The sequence below is a fragment of the Psammomys obesus genome, unplaced genomic scaffold (assembly GCF_907164565.1).
Source record: "Psammomys obesus unplaced genomic scaffold, mPsaObe1.curated_primary_1811, whole genome shotgun sequence".
Lineage (NCBI taxonomy): Eukaryota > Metazoa > Chordata > Mammalia > Rodentia > Muridae > Psammomys > Psammomys obesus.
This window is the reverse complement of record NW_026586173.1, coordinates 8,805,199-8,827,059: the sequence shown is the minus strand read 5'-3', so window position 1 is coordinate 8,827,059 and position 21,861 is coordinate 8,805,199. Positions and strand designations below refer to the sequence as shown.

General features: G+C 41.6%; 1 protein-coding gene across 1 annotated transcript in view; it reads right to left on the bottom strand.

Moving 5' to 3' along the window:
* Nucleotides 1-21,330, bottom strand: part of LOC129672147 (beta-galactosidase-1-like protein 3) — a 45,248-nt gene extending 23,918 nt beyond the window's left edge. Inside the window, exons 1-9 of the mRNA XM_055601426.1 lie at nucleotides 21,276-21,330; nucleotides 20,514-20,612; nucleotides 20,152-20,364; nucleotides 8,783-8,851; nucleotides 8,048-8,143; nucleotides 6,720-6,828; nucleotides 4,476-4,568; nucleotides 1,404-1,485; nucleotides 496-560 (exon numbers count right to left, since the gene is read on the bottom strand). Of these exons, the coding sequence (XP_055457401.1) occupies nucleotides 496-560; nucleotides 1,404-1,485; nucleotides 4,476-4,568; nucleotides 6,720-6,828; nucleotides 8,048-8,143; nucleotides 8,783-8,851; nucleotides 20,152-20,364; nucleotides 20,514-20,612; nucleotides 21,276-21,289 (840 nt within the window). The 5' untranslated portion in view covers nucleotides 21,290-21,330. The remainder of the gene's footprint in view (nucleotides 1-495; nucleotides 561-1,403; nucleotides 1,486-4,475; nucleotides 4,569-6,719; nucleotides 6,829-8,047; nucleotides 8,144-8,782; nucleotides 8,852-20,151; nucleotides 20,365-20,513; nucleotides 20,613-21,275) is intronic.
* Nucleotides 21,331-21,861: the final 531 nt, after the last annotated feature.

Sequence of the window (21,861 nt, the reverse complement as noted above, 5' to 3'; positions counted from 1 at the left end):
AAGAAAGAAAGAAAGAAAGAAAGAAAGAAAGAAAGAAAGAAAGAAAGAAAGAAAGAAAGAAAGAGAGAGAGAGAGGCTGGTCTTAAATACACATATTTTCTTCCCGTTTCTTGAATACACCCATATTCCACCAATACCTCTCCTGAGGTTTTAGTTCAGCAACAAACACAGAATCCTAACATTCTAGTAAAAGTACCAACAGATGAGGATGAGATACACATGAGCACCAGCAATGGCCCATTTCCTTACTGTATCCTCTGGGAGGAAGGACATAATTTATTGCCTCTGATCACATTTGCTTCTCATCTGGCATAAGCCCCTCATGCTTTCTAGAAGGAGAAGAAAGTTCCTTCTCACCAATTGGCTTTGAACTTCACTAAGGCTCAGGGTGAAATGGTGATATCCTTGTCATAACTCCTGTGTTCTCCAACATTGGTTGCATCAATAGCAAGGTCTTGAGGAAAGACAAACAAACTGCATTGCTTGCAATCTTACCTGCATTCGACGAAGCTTAATAAAATAATCCTCCACAAATGCTTGTGTGTTTATAGTAGCCAATGCTGTAGAGAAAGAAAGGTTCCTCTGAAACATTGTGACAAGGATCACAAGAACATTGATCTGAGACGGATGGGTAGAAGTGATAGGTACTGTTTGTAACCCACTTGTGAAGCACACTTTCATAGCTATTGCCAAATCATACATGTAGCGACATTATCTTTTTAAATTCAACCGCACTTTGTACAAATAGGTGGATCACTGTAGGAAAGTTTCTGACCCTACGCTCAACACTTTCCAGGGTATGATAATATCAAGAGAGGTACCCACAAAAAGAAAAAGAAGATAGCAGTCCACAATAGCTACCAAGCTACACTTAAGATCACCTCATGATGTTCCCTGGACCCAATCACCATGCTCATGGCATTCTCCTATATTGTTATCAGTGTGTGATTCTACTGATTTTTTTTAATGATCTGCTAGATGTCTGCATGGAGTAGACTAAGATGTATGATGCCTGGACTGGAACTTTGACTGCGGTGTGTTTCATTTACATCCATCTAATAGCTCCCTATGTGACTGTACATACTGATGGGGATCCGCAAGGCCCTAAGCCATATCCTGCACCAGCCTAGATTCCTACCTATTTAAAATATTGAAGGATGTACTCAGAAAGAAGAGCTCTATCGGTGTTCTGTTCAAAGAGGGAAAAAAATGACACATGATATTTGAACTCTGAACTTTGATGTTGTACCTCATTTTGTATCATATCAAATCTCTGGGATCCATCTCAAATGACATGGGAAACAGGATCAGAAATACGTCTGGGTCTCTTTGATACTTTGTTACAATTTACATTGGCTGGCTAAGAGTCTTGGAAGTCCCATAAAATTACTGTAAACCAGTACCTCCTTGGACAGAGCCAAAGTGAATGCCATCACTATTATCTGAGGTCAAGAGGAGCTCTACAATCCCTCTCTTCAGCAGAGCCTGTTGAGAGAATGAACATTATGAACCCACTTCTCTTGCTCCCATGGTAAAGAACAGATATTGTAAAATTAGATCATAAAGACAGTTTGGTTCAGATAGAGTGGGAACTACCAAACAAGTATATGGAGTGTTTCCCCAGTGTGCATATGATAACAAAGATTTGTGTTCAGCTTGAGGTTAGTGAGGTACATACTTTAGAAAATAGAGAGGTCTTTAGGTCTTTGGACATATGTTCTGAAAGTAGACTATGGTAGTCCAGTTTTTTTCTCTTTCCTTGCACTACCAGATCAAGAGTTAAGTGGGTTGATTCTGCTTGGGACTTCTGTGGTGATATGCATTGTCTTTCAACACAAATCCCACTAGAGTGAGCCAATCATGGACTGGAATTACAAAGCTATGAGCCAGTGTACGTCTATTTCGCTCATAGGTTAATGATTTCAGCTTTCATTTACTTTTTAATTGGCGTATATCAATCATACATAACAATAGGCTTCATCCTGACTTTTCATACATGCACATGAATACTTTGATTGTATGTAAGGAACATGTTGCCGCAGTGTGAAGTTGACTAACGCAGAATGTAGAATGACCGTCTATAATTTGGGCAATGAGGAATTGTTGTTTTAGGCTCAGCTTGGTGTGGTTCCGTAAGTTGTAGTAAAGCTGTGGAGGCCTGTGGACCCTGACATCCAGGGTAAATGAAAGCTGAGTTTCTCATACTACAGAAAAAAAAAAAAGGTGGAAGGTATTTGGTTCTGTTGTAACAGTTAAAAGCAAGCTCTGTTTTGAACTGAGTTTCAAACTAAGATACTATATGAAAAAGAAAGTAAAAGAAAAATCTAGAAGTCAGCAGGACCTTATTCTTAGTCTGAGGATTGTTAACCACAGGATGTCTGGAACATAGCCTTAAAGTGAGCTCTGTCAGCAGCTAAGTCTTAACAATAATCTAAAAAGGAGGGTGACCTCAGAGCCATTTGATTTGTTTCCTAAAATATTCCTCCTTTCCTTATTGTATAATTGTTATCATATAATATTAACCAGATTCATTCTGCTTCTGTAATCTCATTTAACTGCTGCTTGCTCAGGAAAAACAAAACAAAACCAAAAAACTTGATAATACCTCATGTAGCAGAAAATCCCCAGGGTTGAGACAGTTGTGGTTTGGGCCTTTAAAAACTAATCAAGAAAGCGGACCCTGACTAAAACGCTCAATCTCCATCCCGAAAGGCAAAGAGGATAGACATCAGAAGAAGAAGAAAACAGGAAACAACCTAGGAACCTGCCACAGAGGGCCTCTGAAAGGCTCTTCCCTACAGACTATCAAAGCAGACACTGAGACTTAAGGCCAACTGGTGGGCAAAGTGCATGGAATCTTAAGTAAGAAGTGGGAAATAGTAAGATCTGGAGAGGACAGGAACCCCACAAGGAGACCAACAGAACCAGAAAATTTGAACACAGGGGTCTCCCCAGGGACTCATATTCCAACCAAGGAACATGCATGGAGATAACCTAGGACCCCTGCACAGATGTAGTCCATGACAGCATAGTATCCAAGTGGGTTCCATAGTAATGGAAAGAGGGACTGCCTCTGACACAATCTGATAGGCCTGTTCTTTGATCACCTCTCCCTGAGGGGAGAGCAGCCCTACCAGGCCACAGAAGATGACAATGCAGCCATTCCTGATGGGATCTGATAGACTAAGATCAGAAGGAAGAAGAAGAGGACCTCCCTTATCAGTGGACTTGGGAGGGGCAAGCAAGAAGAAGAAGGAGGGCGGGTGGGGCTGGGAGGGGAAGAGGGAGGGGCTTATGGGGGATACAAAGTGAATAAACTGTAATTAATAAAAAAATAAATAATAATAATAATAATAATATTTATCAAGATCTTTCCTGTAGCAAGGATGTGGTTGGTTAAAAATGTTTTAACACAAAGATAACAAAATCTAGAACTAATCTAAAATCTGCTAGGTATTTGTACAAGCAGACAAGTAACTGATGTTGCATCATCTGCAGAATGTAAGATGATAACACAATGTACAACTTAATGTGCTTGGGGGTCCACCCATGGAGTTCCATCCCCTTCTCTGAGGAAAAGAGGGAAGAAAAAGGTGGAGAGGGTTATAGGGAGGACTGAAAGGAGAGGGAGGACTGCAACCAGTATGTAAAGTGAATGAAAGAATAAATACATTTTTAAAAATCTAAAAAAAAATCCTTAGAGCAATGATATCTGACATCACATTTTGTATAATAATAACAAAGTAATTCATATTTATCTTGATTAAAATGATTATGTGAGAAATTTATTGAAAAGTAAATATGATTTTCACATGTTAATGATGGAGATGATCAGTAAGATGCTATTTCCTCTAAATTAAAATATTACCTTCTAGCTGGGTAGTGGTGGAGCACATCTTTAACCCCAGCATGCAGAAGGCAAAGGCAGGTGAATCTCTGTGAGTACAAGAGCAGCCAGTTCTATAGAGAGAGTCCCAGGACAGCCAGAGCTACACAGAGAAATCCTGCTTTGGGGACTGGGGAGGTGCAAGGGGAGGGACCTCCTGGGTGAGGAAGATAAGCTCATAAAACTCAGGAAGTAACCAGAAAATCTAAAGCCTAGGAAGTAAACAAAACATGGAAGGATCAGAAAGCTCCTGAAACAGAAGATTAACAAGGCTCCTCTCCAGGGTTACAGAAAGGGGACTACAATACTCTGAATTACATACACGCCATGTTCCAAAGATAGTGTTGTATGACTCCTCAATGATGCAGCTATCTTTGAACCACCCAAAGGAACCCCTGGAAGTAATCCCAGTAAACTCACTGATTCATTAAGCTAGCCTTGGGTGGAATCATTTCTTCATTCTAGCATCAGCAATCTAATGGGTTTGTTCACATCTCTCCAAGAAAAGTCACGTAACACCCATAAGGCTGGCAATCAGGTATGCATTTTAGAAGGAAAAAAAATATGGATGCAGAACAACTATTCCTACCTTCTTAAGGTAATTCATGTAGTCCTTATCCCTATAAAATGAACCATATTCATTCTCTATTTGGACAGCAATCACAGGGCCACCATGGCTGTACTGAGAAGCAAACAGATGACAGTTAAAAAACAACCTAGCTGTGGGAGCAAACGTCGTGAGTCAGGGCTGCTAATAAAGATACTAGAACTGATGTGGTGCTTTCTCTCATATCTGTTGGAGACTGGAAACATCACTCATTCCTAGGCACATACGTGCCCGAACATGCCCTACCTTCCGCAATGTTTTGTGGATATAGGAGCACCAGCTTATCTTCTGTTTCTTATATTTATTAACTGTGAGTGCTGACCTCTAAAAACTCACTTCCACCTCTACTTCACCTCCTTTCCACCTAACCCATCCCGCAGGCTTCCACTCCACTCCCCCCAAACCCTATGAGCTCCCTCTCTTTTATGTACCTTCCTCTTTTCCTTCTAAAGGAAGATTTCTATTTTCCCCCCACCATGGAAGCATCACAGAGCCTGTGCTCAGTAAGAACTAACTGAATGCTATCAATATCCAAGAAGAAAACAGCTGGCTTCATAGGTCATCAGCTTCCTCAACCGCAAAGATGACATTTTCAAACACCTTGTTGGAAAATTCCCGAGAAATTTGTTATCTTACCTGTCTCAGGCTACATCAAGAGGTTTATTATTTAACTCACAATCATACACGTTCATAGTTTTGGAAAAGACACTTATATTTTTACTTAGCAAACCAAAGACTATGACAAAAATTGAACAATTTCTGTCAAACAAACTGTGTTACATTATATAAGGTACACATTCTTGTCATGCTTCAGTCTGTGCTACAGGCTGACTATCTGCAAATGAAAAGCATTCTTTGCCCCTAGCATCAGGTATCTGGTGAAGAATGGGAGTCCATAGCGTCTGTGTTCTTCCCAGCGGGAGGCATCAAACCAGAAACAACAGTCACATAGACACAAACTGATGCATGAAATGAGCCAAGTCATGTTTTATAGCATAAAACTAAAAAATCCCAACATTCATGAATAGGTCAGGAATAATGCATGTGGTGTATTCTACTGTGCAAGCCCATGCAGTGATCAAGAAGATTGACAGTTTTCAGATACAGTTTCTTAAGTAGCAAGAAAATACCTACAGGAAGCTCTACACTTTGTATTTAAAAGAACATGTATATGCATACTTTTGTAGGCTGAAATTTGGGGGGGAGGGGTCTACATAAAAGTGTGGTTAAGAAAAATGGTTGTCAGCCAGGCTCGGTGGTACACTCCTGTAATCCCAGCCCTCTGGGAGACAGAGGCAGGCGGCTCTCTGTGAGTTCGAGGCCAGCCTGGTCTACAAAGTGAGTCCAGGACAGCAAGGCTGCACAGAGAAACCCTATCTCGAAAAACCAAAAAACAAAAGAAAAGAAAAACAGTTGTCTCCAAAAGAGGCAATTAAATTACTAGGGACAACATGGGAAGAATTTTATTTTCCCACAGTTTTAAAAAATATTTTTGTTTGCATTTTCTCCAGAATTAGCCAGTTGAAACAACAGGGTCCATTCAGGGCAGTCACCGTCAATGAGCTGATCAGTGAGCTTAGTAGATGTAAGGTACATACGATCAACTGGGACAACATTTTGTGTTATCCCTGTCTCATTTAATGTCTTTTTAGAAGCTCTGGGGCAAAGCCATAAGGACCAATCAAATATTCTGTACTTAACTTGAGGGTCTAGATTGTAAGAAAATCAGTTTAGTATCCTGGACAGACTGGGAATGCCCCACTCAGTGGTGAGCCACAAGTATTTTTTGTGCATGTTGTTAGATCACATATCTTCTAACGGCCCCTATCTTCAGCAATCAGGCCAAGCTCCCCTGTACTCTCTGAGACAGAAAAATAATAAAATGTGTTATGGAGTCTGAATTTACAATTTTACTTTATCTAGTGTTTTCCTACCTTGTGACTCTTGACATCAAGCTAATATGGCGCTCACCCGACCCCTCCAAACACAAAACACTAAAACCTGTATGAGTTATGACATCCCTTTGTCCTTTAGAATCGGAGACTTTACTCTCCGAGATGCTATCAGGATGCCTGTGATATAATGTTATTACTCTTCCAACTTCAGTTTGTGGTTTTCTAACCCTGCTAAAAAAGTTCACCTGAAGGCTACATCTCCGCTTTCATTTTCTACATCCTTCCACACCCACACACTCTTTATGATGAATTGAGAAGGGATTTTTTTCACCTGGAGAGGAAGTATTCTGGGAATCAGGTGATCAAAATACTTATCAACAGCCTCAAGAAAGCTCTTGTTGGTTGTTCTTAGTTTTGACTCAGGATAGCGCAGAAGCCAGCTAGGAACAAGAGGCAAAACATTAGTATAGGAAGCAGGAAGCAGGAGAGAGGACGGGTCTGGCTAGCTGAGCACAGCAGATATCTCTGCTCTGAGCCGCCTAGAGCTTTGATGTCTTTCTGTCTACCAAACTTTGATACTCAAAGTGTTCAGGAGACCTGCATCATATGAGCTCTTCAGAATAACCTCCAGGACTCTAGAGATGTGTGAGACAAACCAGGAAACAGGCCATCCCTGTCTCAAGGTACTTCACATCTGCTCAGCTCTGATGAGTCAAGCTGAAAGACTGACTCTGGCAATGTTCCCAAGTCTTAGGTTTTTTTTCTATACTTCCCAAAACTCCATTTTCCTCCAGTTCTTTAGAACACAGTCCTTAGCCCTTAGCCTTTAGCCCTTAGCGTAGTCTCTACTCCTCAGGCACAGAGTCACATTTTCCTCTAATATCTAATACTTGAGGCAGAAGGACAATGTTCCTGAAGGCATTCAGGGAGGAACTGGTTTCCCCAATACTCTCACAGCTTAAGCCTGGAATTTTTTCTGTGCATCATCTGGTTATAGCGGGGCCTGACCTTAAAGAAAAGCTTTGTTTTTCTTTCTGACCTGAGGAGCAACAGGGCATACCTGAAATCAGGACCTAGAAGGACTAGTGCTCTGTCACTGACAAGAGTGACAGAAGAGACCCTGTGCCTCTGTCTACTGGGATGAGAGTAGGTGTCATGATGAAAGAACAAGCCAGAAAAGCAAGAAGGCACAGAAGGGGCTGAGGTTTCAGTGGGTGGTCACGTGCCTTCAGCCAGAGACATGCCTGAGGTCTCTAGAACAAGGCCATAACTTGTCATCATATTTCTCTAGAGCTTGAGTCCATTTCTTCCAGCTCATGAGATGAATGCAAACGTCCATTACAACTGTGGACGTTTTACAACTGTGGAGCAACAGGGTGACCAGCCTTTGATTGCCAACCTACCTTTGCACTGGTCTTAATGGCCACATATTCAATGAGCGAAGACCCACACCTCAAATCTGTTTCTGAAAACCAGGGTGACAGCAGCACCCAAACCTCCCCCACCGCTCTAGGCAAGAGTCCACCAAGGCTGGAAGTAGAGTTCAATCGAGGATACCAGTGACCATGACAATCATGCTCACTGGCTTGAAAAGTTACTTACTTATTATAAAGCCAAACATCTTACTAAGTCACCACACTGGACACTGGGGCAGCTCACCTGGGCAATCCACCCAGGTCAATCTCAGCACAGATGTACGGCCCTGGTCGAAGAATCACCCACAGACCAACACTCGCAGCCAGTGAAACATAGGTCCTAGAAAGGAAAACACAGCCAGCCCTTAAGGAGTAGTCCAAAGGGGAGGCTGGGCATAGATGGAGCCCATGGACACAACAGGGTATAGAGATGTCCTACAACTTCCTTCCCTTAGCCTCTCAACCGAGGATGAGGTAGAGGTGGCCTCTCAGCAGAACACAGCAGGGAATCCTTGAAATAGACAGGAGGCCAGAGACCTTGTGAGCTGGGTCTGCACCAGCTCCCAACATCATAGCCATCCCCAGAGCCCTACTGGAAGGGTAACACTGGGTCCAGGGGCTCTGTCCCCAGCATCAACCTTGCTAACATGAGGAAGCCCCAGTCGCAACTCAAGTGTATGACTTCTCTGCCAGTATCTGGTGTCTTAGATAGACCTCTAGCTTCAGTGAAATGGGGTGAAGGGTGGGGGAAGGTCAGAAGTCGCAGGATGACAGACAGACCATGGCTAGGGAATATTCAAAATCTGGGTGCAGACCATGTGAACAGGACCTCAGACCCAGGCCCTCTTTGTTCTCAGAGCAACTTTGTTCTCAGAGTTCTCTGAGACAACTGAGAGCTTCTCTTCAATATCAAGTACTCCCCTCCCACCCCAGCCGTATCCCCCCACAGTTAGCCCACAGAAGCAGAAAGACTACATACTCCAGGTCCAGGATGTCAGAGAAGTCAAATTTCCCCTTCTCTTGCTCATGGAGGTTCCATGGGATGTAGCTGGAAGAGGGGAACAAGAAGTACAATAAGCATCATACCCCCCACCCATTCCTATGATGACCAGACCAAGCCCTAGTGTGTCTCTATTTGGAGTGATCTCAAGTTTCTAGTAAAAATTAACCTCTGCTGCACAGACATAACCATGTTTTCCCTATTATTCAACTATGTTTCAAGATGCCAATTATCCTTGGTTTCCATAGGTTTATAAACATTCTCTTGCAGCCCTACTGTTTTAAATACTTATCAAAAATATAAAGAAAATGGGGAAATGCAATAAAAACATATACAATTCTTGACAAGTATTACAAAGAATTAATTAAAAAATACAGTTAAATTAAATTAAAATTCATTAAAAGAATAGTCAAATAGCTCCTACAAACCAGTAGACTAAAGGACAGTTCAGCCTTTCAACCTCTTCAAGGAGAGAGCCAGCCAGGGCCAACACCCTTAGGGCTAAGAGCACCCTACATCCAAGGATGTGTGTAAGATTTGTTTTTTACCATTTGACTTTGTGTGTATGGATGACAGTTTGGAGGTAGTGCTCCTTACATCATTTCCCACAAACTCTGATTTTTAAACACCATTTTTGTACAGTGAGAGATTTTGGGTCATAAAACTGTTGAATGACAATGGGACTGACTGAATTTAAGATAGAGGATATAAAAAGTTGGTCTGCTGAAAATAGCACCCATAGCAACATTTATACTTATAACGTGTGAGAACACAATGAAAATGATGATGCTACTTACATGTGACTTTAAGGAGAATATATGGAAAAATAACAATAAAAAATATGCAGATGAGGTAAAATTATTCCTTCAACTAATATCAGGAAAATCTATTCTGAATTTGCAGATACATAGTGAGCGTAGCCTGAAATAAAAATGGAAAGGAAAGCTCCATCCAGCAAATATACTATCATGACTTTCTGTCCTCTTAATAACATAGCATTGAGTAAAACAGAGAGGAGAGGAATGAATGAGCATCATAGCCAGAGGTAGAGGAATGAAATGCTCAAGAAACAAGAATAATAAACATCAAAGAAAGAATAAGAATATAGATTGCAACAGACAACTAAACTTCAGGATCTGCGCCAAGGGGATGGCACAAGTGCTGGTCCTACAAGTGTGGGGACCTAAGTGAAAACCTCTAGAACTCGTGAGTATAAAAGCCATATGTTTAGCTCAAGTATCTTTAATCACAATGGTCCTTAGTCGGGGGTAGGTGGCATGAAAATTTCCAGAAACACTTATGCTGGCACACACAGTGTAAAGACAAAAAAAGCTCTGTCTCAAATAAGGTGGAAGATGAGGACTGACACCTAAGGTTGTCTCTGATATCCATGCATGCACCATGGCATGTGTTCATCTGCATACACATACACAAAAGTGTACAGTGTACACAAACACACACACACAACAGGATCTAATAAATATGCAAAGACTCTAATGACAAACGAACTTATATGGGGGGGCTTATTGAGACTAGGTTTCAATACCCTATGTAGCCCAAGATGGTGCCAATTCATAAGTCTCGTGCCTTGGCCCCTCAGTGTTCTGGAATTATAGGAACATCTACCATATCACACCTGGCTACATCCTGGTTTGAAAGTGCAAATAAAAATGTTACAGATGGAGACACAAAGATGGCGGTGGCTAGTGTGCAGCTTAGCTGAAGGGGAGAGGATCCGCAACATGGAAATTGGTGAGTGAAGGGGCTGATCAACCCAGAACAGAGTTATCTAGACTTCCAAGAAGAAAGAGACTAACCATGATCTGAGTCCATCTAGAATCAGGGTTACGACAGACTCCTCCGGGAGGAGACACCCCGAGAGGTTATCCCCAGGCACTTCCCAGCACCCAAAACCCTACTCCCTCTTCGGAGGAGGCAGGAGGCGTCCAGCAGAATCTGCCACAGACCACATTGTCTGTACCCCAGCCCCAGTGAGAGCTGCAGCTCCCACCAAAAAAAAACCGAGATAGGGGCTGAGAAAACCCAAACCTTTCGGGTACTCCCCCAAGAAACAGAACTCCGCCATAACCCTGTCACAGCGGAGCAGAGGGATAGAGAGGCACGCAGCGGCTTCACAGCGACCGAACCCCAGTGCTGCCGGCTGCTCCTAGCAAACAAACTTCAGCTTGGGATCTGGGACTGTGGTCATTCCACACGTCCTGAGACTCTCCCGGGTCCAGTACAATAAGGTCTAGCACCAAGTCCAAGCACCTGCGGCTCCCCGACCCCTGGCAGAGAAACCCCGGCTGAGGATCGGGACTGAGAAGTACCAACCCCTTCTGGCACTCCCCTGAGAGTGCAGCCATAAGCTTGCCCTAGTGGAGGGGAAGGTCAAAGGGGAAGGACAGAGAGGCAGCCTGCCAAGGACACAGCACCCACTCTCCAGCTCACCCAGCGGCCCCTGGCAGAGAAACCCAAGCTCTGGATCTGAGGACACTCAACCATACCTGGTACTTGCTCAAAATCAGCAAACATAGGTTCTACCGTCAGGCTGCTTCTGGCAGAGAGATCTGGGCCCGGGATCTGGGATTGAGAACACTCAACCTAACTCTTTCCTGCACTACCCCGGGACCAGTCAACATAACCCCTCCTGGCAGAGGGAAAGGACAGAGAGGCAGCACACAGGAAAGGTGCACACCGAGTCCTGCTGCCACAGTGTCACGGAGCTGACTGTTAGCCTGCCCGCTCATTTTTCCGCAGCAGGACCAAATCGGAGAGTAGAGAGCAAGGGGAACCCCTGTGCATTCCAACTGGTCCTGAAAGAGAGTGAGTGAGCCTTCTAGGGAGAGTTTGCCCCAGACCCAGGGCCTCTCCACAGAAGCAACCAAATGAGATCCCTGCCACCCACACCCCTAGTGTGGGCATCATAAGGATTCTTGGGATAGTGACCCCAACGTTGAAGCCTCTGCCTTGTGGGTCCACCAGTGTAATCCAGGCAAACAATCCCTAGATCTCAGACAGAACTGCATAATAGTGGCCTGCAGGCCACTGCAATAGTCAGAGAACCTGCACATGCACACTGCACCCGCTAAAAGCGCATAAAAATAGCGCCAGCATCACATTCCTTACTTAGGCAAAACTGAAACCACAACGCACACTCCCAAACCAGTGAACCTCTCTCATCTTCCTGAAAAAACAGTCCAGAAAACAGAAAGAGAGGATCATAGCCCGAACTACAAACTCGAGAAACAAACAGTGAGGGTTATAAATAACCAGATGGCTAGAGGCAGACATAAGAACACACCCAACAAAAATCAGGACATAATGACCTCACCAGCAACCCCTCAAAACAATGGACATTTCAATTCACTAGATATACAAGAAAACGACCTCAAAATCATGTTTTTCCAGCTATTAGAGGCCCATAAAGATGAAATGAACAAAGCCCTCAGAGAAATAGCCAAAGAAATTGAGACGAACAAAGAGGAAACAAATTGTGCTCTCACAGAAATGACCACGAAAATTGAGGCAAACAAAGAAGAAATGCACAAAGCTCTCAAAGAAATGTCCACACAAATGAAGGCAAATAAAGAAGAAATAAACAAAGCTCTCATAGAAATACAGGCAATTGTAGCCAAAGAAGTAGAGGCACAATTGGTGATACATAGAGAGGAAACGGACAAAAAAATAGAAGCTATCATTGAAAAGCAGGACTCCATTGAAAAGCAGGAGTCCACATTCAAACAGATGAAGGAAATGGTGCAAGACATGAAAACAGAATTAGAATCAATAAAGAAAACACAAATAGAGAAAAACCTGGAGCTGGAGAACATAGAGAAAAGATCAGGAACTACAAAGGTAAGCAGAATACAAGAGATGAAAGAAAGAATCTCAGGAGCCAAAGATACACTTGTGGAAATTGACACGTCTCTCAAGGAAAAAATAAAATCAGAAAAGTTCCAAACACAAAACATCCAAGAAATCAAGGACACCATGAAAACACAAAATCTAAGAATAATAGGAGTAGAAGAAAAAGAAGACATCAGGCTCAAAGGTCCGGAAAATATTTTCAAGAAAATTATAGAAGAAAATTTTCCCAACTTAAAGAAGGAGATGTCCATAAACATACAAGAGGCCTACAGAACACCAAGTAGACTAGACCAGAAAAGAAATTCTTCACGTCACATCATAGTCAAAACACTGAAACTACAGAACAAAGAAAAAATTCTAAAAGCAGCAAGGGAAAAAGGCCAAGTAACATATGAAGGTAAACCTATCAGAATCACACCAGATTTCTCAACAGAAACTATGAAAGCCAGAAGGGCCTGGACAGAAATCCTATAGTCCTTAAGGGACCACAGATTCCAACCCAGACTACTATACCCAGCAAAACTTTCAATCAACATAGATGGAGAATTCAAAATATTCCATGACAAAACCAAACAATATCTACATAGTAACCCAGCTCTGCAGAAGTTACTAGAAGGGAAACTCCAAACCAAAGAAAACAACTACATCTAAGGAAACAGAGGAAATAGATAATTACACAACAACAACAACAAAAAAAAAAAAAAACAAAAGAATACAAGCAATGAAACTCAGTGACACCACAAACCCCACATCAAAAGTAAGTAACAATTGTTGGTCACTAGTATCTATCAACATCAACGGAGTCAACTCCCCAATAAAAAGACACAGACTAACAGAATGGTTGTGGAAACAGGATCCAACATTCTATTGCATCCAAGAAACACACCTATGCAACAAAGATAAACACTACCTCAGAGTAAAGGGCTGGAAAAAATGTTTTTCAAGCAAATGGTTTCAGAAAACAAGCTGGAGTAGCCATCCTAATATCTAATAAAATAGACTTTCAACCCAAGTTAATAAAAAAAAAAAGATAAGGAGGGCCAATATATTCTCATCAAAGGAAAAATCCACCAAGAGGACATCACAATTTTGAATATCTATGCCCCAAATACAAGAGCACTTACATTCATAAATGAAACAATATTAAACCTTAAATCACACATTGATCCTAATACCTTAATAGTGGGAGACTTCAACACTCCACTCTCACCAAGGGACAGATCAACTAGACAGAAAACAAATAGGGAAATAAAAACACTTACAGAGTCCCTAAATCAAATGGACCTAATAGATGTCTACAGATCTTTTCATCCAAACTCAAAAGAGTATACCTTCTTTTCAGCACCGCATGGAACCTTCTCCAAAATAGACCATATAGTTCGTCATAAAGCAAGCCTCGACAGATACAAAAAGATTGAAATAATTCCTTGCATTCTATCTGACCATCATGGACTAAAGCTGGACCTCAACAACAACAGAAATAACAAACAGCCGACATGCACATGGAAACTGAACAACTTGTTACTCAATGACAGCTGGGTTAAGGAAGAAATAAAGAAAGAAATTAAAGACTTTCTAGAATTCAATGAAAATGAAAGCACAACATACCCAAATTTATGGGACACAATGAAAGCAGTGCTCAGAGGAAAATTCATAGCACTAAGTGCCTCCAAGAAGAAATTTGTAACATCACATACAAGCACCTTAATGGCCCAACTGAAAAAACTAGAAAAAAAAGAAGCAGATACACCCAAGAGGAGCAGACCGCTGGAAATAATCAAACTCAGGGCTGAAATCAATCAATTAGAAACAAATAAAACTGTTCAAAGAATCAATGAAACAAAAAGCTGGTTCTTTGAGAAAATCAACAAGATAGACAAACCCTTAGCCAAACTAACTAAAAAGCACGAAGAATCCATCCAAATCAACAAAATCAGACATGAAAAGGGTGACATAATTACAGACACTGAGGAAATTTAATCATTAAGTCATACTACAAAAGTCTATATGCCACAAAATTTGAAAACCTAAATGAAATGGACAATTTTCTTGATAGATTCCATCTTCCAACATTAAGTCAAGATCAGGTAGAAAGACTGAATAGCCCTATATCCCCCAAGGAAATTGAAGAAGTCATTCACAGTCTCCCCTCCAAAAAAAGCCCTGGGCCAGATGGTTTCAGCACGGAATTCTACCAGACCTTAAAAGAAGTGCTCACACCAATTCTCCTCAAACTATTCCACAAAATAGAAACAGAAGGTACATTACCAAACTCATTCTATGAAGCGACAGTCACCCTGATACCTAAACCACACAAAGACCCAACAAAAAAAAGAAAACTTCACATCTCTCTTATTAACATTGACACAAACATACTCAATAAAATACTTGCAAACCGAATCCAAGAACACATCAAAGATATCATCCACCATGACCAAGTAGGCTTCATCCTAGGCATGCAAGGGTGGTTCAACCTACAGAAATCCATCAATGTAATCCACCACATAAACAAACTGAAGGAGAAAAAAACACATGATCTTCTCCTTAGATGCTAAAAAAGCATTTGACAAAGTCCAACACCCATTCATGTTTAAAGTCTTGGAGAGATCAGGGATACAAGGCACATATCTAAACATAGTAAAGGCAATATACAGCAAGCCTATAGCCAACATCAAACTCAATGGAGAGAAACTTAAATCAATCCCACTGAAATCAGGGACAAGACAAGGCTGCCCACTCTCTCCATACCTCTTCAACATAGTACTTGAAGTCCTAGCTAGAGCAATAAGACAACTAAGGAAATCAAGGGGATACAAATCGGAAAGGAAGAGGTTAAAGTGTGACTATTTGCAGATGATATGATAGTATATATGAGCGACCCCAAAAATTCAACCAGAGAACTCCTCCAGCTGAGAAACACCTTCAGCAAAGTGGCAGGATACAAAATCAACTCAAAAAAATCAGAAGCCCTCCTGTATACCAAAGACAAAAGGGCTGAGGAAGAAATTAGGGAAACAACACCCTTCACAATAGCCACTAATAACATAAAATACCTTGGAGTGACACTAATCAAGCAAGTGAAATACCTGTTTGAGAAAAACTTCAAGTCTCTGAAGAAAGAAATTGAAGAAGATATCAGAAGATGGAAAGATCTCCCATGCTCATGGATTGGTAGGATTAACATTGTGAAAATGGCCATCCTGCCAAAAGCAATCTACAGATTCAATGCAATTCCCATCAAAATACCAAGTCAATTCTTTACAGACCTTGAAAAAAAGATTCTCAGCTTCATATGGAGAAACAAAAAACCCAGAATCTCCAGAACAATCCTGTACAACAACAGATCATCTGGAGGTATCTCCATCCCTGATCTGAAGCTGTACTACAGAGCAATAGTAATAAAAACTGCATGGTATTGGCATAAAAACAGAAAGGAGGATCAATGGAACCGCATAGAAGACCCAGAAATAAACCCACACACCTATGAATACTCGATTTTTGACAAAGAAGCCAAAACCATTCAATGGAAAAAAGACAGCATCTTCAACAAATGGTGCTGGTCCAACTGGATGTCTACATGCAGAAAAATGAAAATAGATCCATATTTATCACCCTGCACAAAACTAAAGTCCAAGTGGATCAAAGACCTCAACATAAAACCAGATACTCTAAATCTGTTAGAAGAAAAAGTGGGGAACAGCCTAGAACTCATTGGCACAAGAGACAACTTCCTGAATGGAACACCAACAGCACAGGCTCTAAGAGCAACAATCAATAAATGGGACCTCATCAAACTGAAAAGCTTCTGTAAAGCAAAGGACACTGTCATCAAAACAAAACGACTGCCTACAGATTGGGAACGAATCTTCACTAATCCTTTATCTGACAGAGGACTAATATCCAGTATATACAAAGAACTAAAGAAGCTGAAAAGCAGCAAACCAAGTAATCCAATTAAAAAATGGGGAACAGAGCTAAATAGAGAATTCTCGACAGAAGAATATCGAATGGCAGAGAAACACTGAAAGAAATGCTCAACCTCATTAGCCATCAGGGAAATGCAAATCAAAACGACCCTGAGATTTCACCTCACACCCATCAGAATGGCCAAAATAAAAAACTCAAGTGACAACACATGCTGGAGAGGTTGTGGAGAAAGGGGAACCCTCCTCCACTGCTGGTGGGAGTGTAAACTGGTACAACCACTTTCGAAATCTATCTGGCGTTTTCTCAGACAATTAGGAATAGTGTTTCCTCAAGACCCAGCCATACCACTTGCTAGGTATATACCCAAACTTTGCTCAAGTACACAAAAGGGATATTTGCTCAACCATGTTTATAACAGCTTTATTTGTAATAGCCAGAACCTGGAAACAACCCAGATGTCCATCAACGGAGGAATGGGTACAGAAATTGTGGTGTTTTTACACAATGGAATACTACTCAGCAATCAAAAAGGAGGAAATCATGAAATTTGCAGGCAAATGGTGGGATCTAGAAAAGATTATTCTGAGTGAAATATCCCAGAAGGAGAAAGACAAACACGGTATATACTCACTTATATATACCTATAAGATATGATAAACATAATGAAATCTATACACCTAAAAAAGATAATCAAGAGAGTGGACATGGGGTAAGATGATCAATCCTCGTTTAGAAAGACAGATGGGATGTGCATTGAACGTATGACAGGAGTCTACTGAAGGTATCTGAAAGACTCTAACTAGCAGTGTTTTCAAAGCAGATACAAAGACTCATAACCAAACCTTTGGCAGAGTACAGGGAATCATATGAAAGAAGGGGAGTTAGTAGGATGGGGAAAGGATAGGAGCTCCACAAGAACCAAATATATCTGGGCACAAGGTCTTTTCTGAAACTCACATTCAACCAAGGACCATGTATGGATATAACCTAGAACCTCTGCTCGGATGTAGCCCGTGGTAGCTCAGTAACCAATTGGTTTCCCATAGTAAGGGGAACAAGGACTATTTCTAACAGGAACTCAATGGCTGGCTCTTTGACCTACCCACCTCCCAAGGGAGGAGCAGTCCTGTTAGGCCACAGAGGAGAGCTTTGCAGCCAGTCCTGAAGATACCTGATAAAACAGGATCAGATGAATAGGGAGGAGGTCCCCCCCTATCAGTGGACTTGGAAAGGGGCATGGTGGAGAGGAGGGAGGGAGGGTGGGATTGGGAGGGAATGAGGGACCTGAATACAGCTGGGATACAGAGTTAATAAAATGTAACTGATAAGAAAAAAATAAAATTTTAAAAAAAATGATACAGATGAAAACAAAAGAAAACATATTTCCAAGTACCTAATGGGTCAAGAAGAACAATACAAAAAATTTATAAAATATTTGAAAGTAAATATCTTTGAAAGCAGCATATTCAACTCAGAATACAAGAAGGTGTAAGGAGAGGAGATCCTAAATCAAAGAAAAAAAGACAGGAATTTCTGCATCACTCAGAGTTGTGAACCAGAAAGTGAATAGACAAAAATGATCAACAAGGCTACAAACTACTTGTCTGAAAGGACTAAAAAGCACAAAATGAGATTTAAAAGGGGTAAATGGCCCACTTACACAACACAATGTATAACTTCTGGTAAGTAGAAGACAGAAAAACATTTTTTTTTTAAATTTGTTTGAGTAAATCTGAAAAAGAAAGGAAAATAAAAGACATAGACAAATAGGATACATTCAGGAGAAAGAGAAGACATGATTTCATAATTACTGAGTGCTTTGAATCATCACCTTATAGGCATAGATTACATCAAAGGATCTCACAGGTAAATCTTTGTAAGCATGCACTATAAGAGTGAGTCTGTATAAATCATTTCCTATGAGTAGAAAAATATTCACTCTACGACCGTATTTATAAGATTGAGATGAAGACTGGACAAGGGCACACATAAAATGTAAATCAATTTTATTTATAACCACAAATGAACATATTTCAGTTTGTTAAACAGAAATGTGGCCTATTTTTATTTGTTTGGGGGTTTTGTTTTGTTTTATTTTTCCTTTTATAGAAAACAGATTCTTCTCACATAACATATCTTGATTATGGTTTTTTTTTCTCTCTACTCCCTGGTTCCCATTCAGATCCACTCGTTTTCTGTCTTTTATTAGAAAAGAACAGGCTTTTAAGAGATAATAAAATATGACAATACAAAACATAGGAAAATAATTTTAAAAAATTGGACAAGTGTTGAACAAGACAAACAAACTGAGGGAAAGAGCCCAAAAAAATATAGCACAAGAATTCTTTAACTCTGTGAAATAAATATTTTTATTTAATATACAAAAAAAAAGATAGTACAAGAATCAAAACCCACTTGTTTGCACATTCAGGAATCCCATAAAAACACTAAACTAGAAGCCATAAAATGAATATAATGAAGTTAACTTTTAAATACTCCTTTTTATATCCATAAGTTAGTGATGTGTTCCACTTATATCAGAGAAATTTCAAATAGCAGCAGCTGGTCAAAGTGCAAAGAATAAGGAATGCCATGGTACTCAACTCTAAATGGTTTGCCTGTATCACCCCTCTAAGGCTCAGAAAAAATCACCAAAGAGAAAGTGATAAAAATAGAAAAGTCAAAGGATGGAAGATTTGTTGCAAAAGACTTTTTTTCTGGATATAGCATCGCCATTGAACGCATGACCTCCCTGGAGCTATGCTTATCTGCAGAAGACCTTCACAAGACTGGACCTGTCAACATTTCATCATGGAAGAAGGAAAGGTTTGTGCACACCACAGGGACTATACACAGCTAATGGTGGCTAGGGACAGGGATGTCACCTCTTTTAGTGGTATAAACACCGGTAAGCTGCCCATGCCCCAAGAAATAACCTCCGATTCTCAGGCAAGTAATGCTAACTAAACTGATTCTGTCACACGCACAAAGACATGAAAATAGGAAAGGTAGTTGTTGGAGAGAAGGGTTTCAGGGGGAGGTTAGGGTTTAAGAATGTAATGGAGCGTGAAAATGACCAAAATTCACTATATACATTATGAGACTCTCAGGGAATAAAGAAACAACAACAAGCAATAACATATAGCTCTTCTGGAACTTTCAGCTTAATACCTTCCTGTTTTCATCACTAAAAATAAAAAGAACATTAAAATATGTATCTGTAAGTGATATGTGTGTTTACTTGTATATATCTATAAGTAGGTCTTGAGTGTGTCACTAAGGCTACTGGCTCATAAGTGACCCAATGACACCTGCTGATAAAGCACCCATACACTAGCAACTTCATCCAAGACTTTGAAGAGCAAACCAAGTATGATATTTGAGTAACAACTGGGTACTAATGTAAAAAGGCCTGCTGGAACTGACTACTCCAGAGCTAAGTCTTCACACCATGCTTTCAAAAACAGGACCCCAACTTTGTCAGTCTGCAGCCATCTGTCAGGATGTAGGTATAGCTACAGACATCACGAAGGCCGAAGAGGGCTACTCACGTAGTGACAGTGTTGAATCCACAGGCTTGAAGCTTCAGCAAGCGGTCCTTCCAATACTCCCTGGGCACCCGGAAGTAGTGCATGGAGCCTCCAACTATCATGAACTTGTGACCCTCCAGGGTGAAGTACGGTTTGCCCCGAGCATTGATTACAGTGCTAAGTCCTATAGTTCTGTTTTTCAACTTGAAAGGGGACAGGCGAGACCAGCTGAACCTGGGTTGGAGAGGAAAGAGAGAAGGGGTGCACAGAGACTGCTGCAAACCTCTGGGGCAATGAGGCTTCCATTAGAAGGACACACTGAACTGCTTATGCCCCTTATTTTCTCCAGGAAAAGGGACAAGGCTCCCATTCCTTGCACCAACCTGGCAGGAGACTTAAAGTTGTCATATCTAGGAGCAAGACCTGTTAAGACAACTGGCAGGAAGAAGACGAGCAAGATTCTCTTCCAGGAAAGACTCTTGCTGCAAGGAAAAGAGACAATGACAAGCGGAACACAGTGGCTCCTTGAGCTGCAAGGACTAGGACGCTGCTCCAGAACTTTCTGGAGGGAGGCCTGTGGCAAGAGACACCCATCACAAGCATTCTTCCAGGAAACCCAGGATAAAGGAGGCTGTGGCTCTACCCAGTTCTACCCAAGTTCCCCAACTCCAGATCTTCTACAAATCCTCCCCCTTAGGGCACACCACAACGGGACAAAGCTGCGCACTGAAGGGGAGGGGAGGTCCAGTGGAAGGGGGGGTTGCTGCCGAGGTGTCGGTGAAGTTCAGGAAAGGTGGGACAATCCATATACGAGGTCCAGGGAGGACAAAAAAAACACCTTCTCACCATCCACGACTGCCCTGTCATGCCCAGAGTCAATGTGCAGGCCCTTAGTAGGGCAGCACCACATACATACAGAGGGCTCTGCAGAGGGAAGAGCTGGGCCAGAAACACTTGAAAAGGTGGCCTAGGTACTGGCACCACAAATCCTTGTATGTGACTCACTGTGGGAGGTCTAGAGGCCTCCAGGTGAGCACATTCAGAACAGTGTGGATGGTGGAGTTCAGGAGGGGTGTATGCCTCAAAGAGCTGGCAGGGCTGGGGTCCTGGACTCTGGCTACTTCAAAGGAAGCAGAAAGGGTCACCTGAGGTATGCCATCCCTGGAAGCCAGGAAGTGAAGGTCCTTGTAGCTCCTTCTCTCTTGAGTGCCTCTGACAAATGATCTTCAGTCAGGATTATGGCTGGCAGGCCCGACTCAGTGCTGGTATCTGGATGAAAATAGGTCAAGAGTTGGAGACTAGGAGGTCCCACAACCTTGACACTACAGTGCGTTCCCAGGCCAGGGTCTGGGACCAAGGTTTTCAGGAAAGTGTCCACGAGCAGCTATTGGCTCTGGATCCTATAGGGATGAGCCCTCAGGGTGTCTCAGCCTCCCTTTGTACCCAAATGCCTCTCTGCGCTGGGAATAAAATGGGAGGATCATCAAGGTTATCTCAGCCTTGGCTTCCTTAAACTGGGTACATAGCCAGCTGGCTCCCAACACAAAGATCAGAGAGAGAGAGAGGAGCGAGAAAAGAAGACTCTGTCAGGAAATTCATAGATCTAATAAACACTTTCAGCAAAGCGACAGTTTGCAAAATCTGCAGCCATTTTAACAAACCAAATAATCAGATTTTTAAAAAATGAGGTACAAAACTAAACAGAATTCTCAATAAAGGAGTATCTAGTGG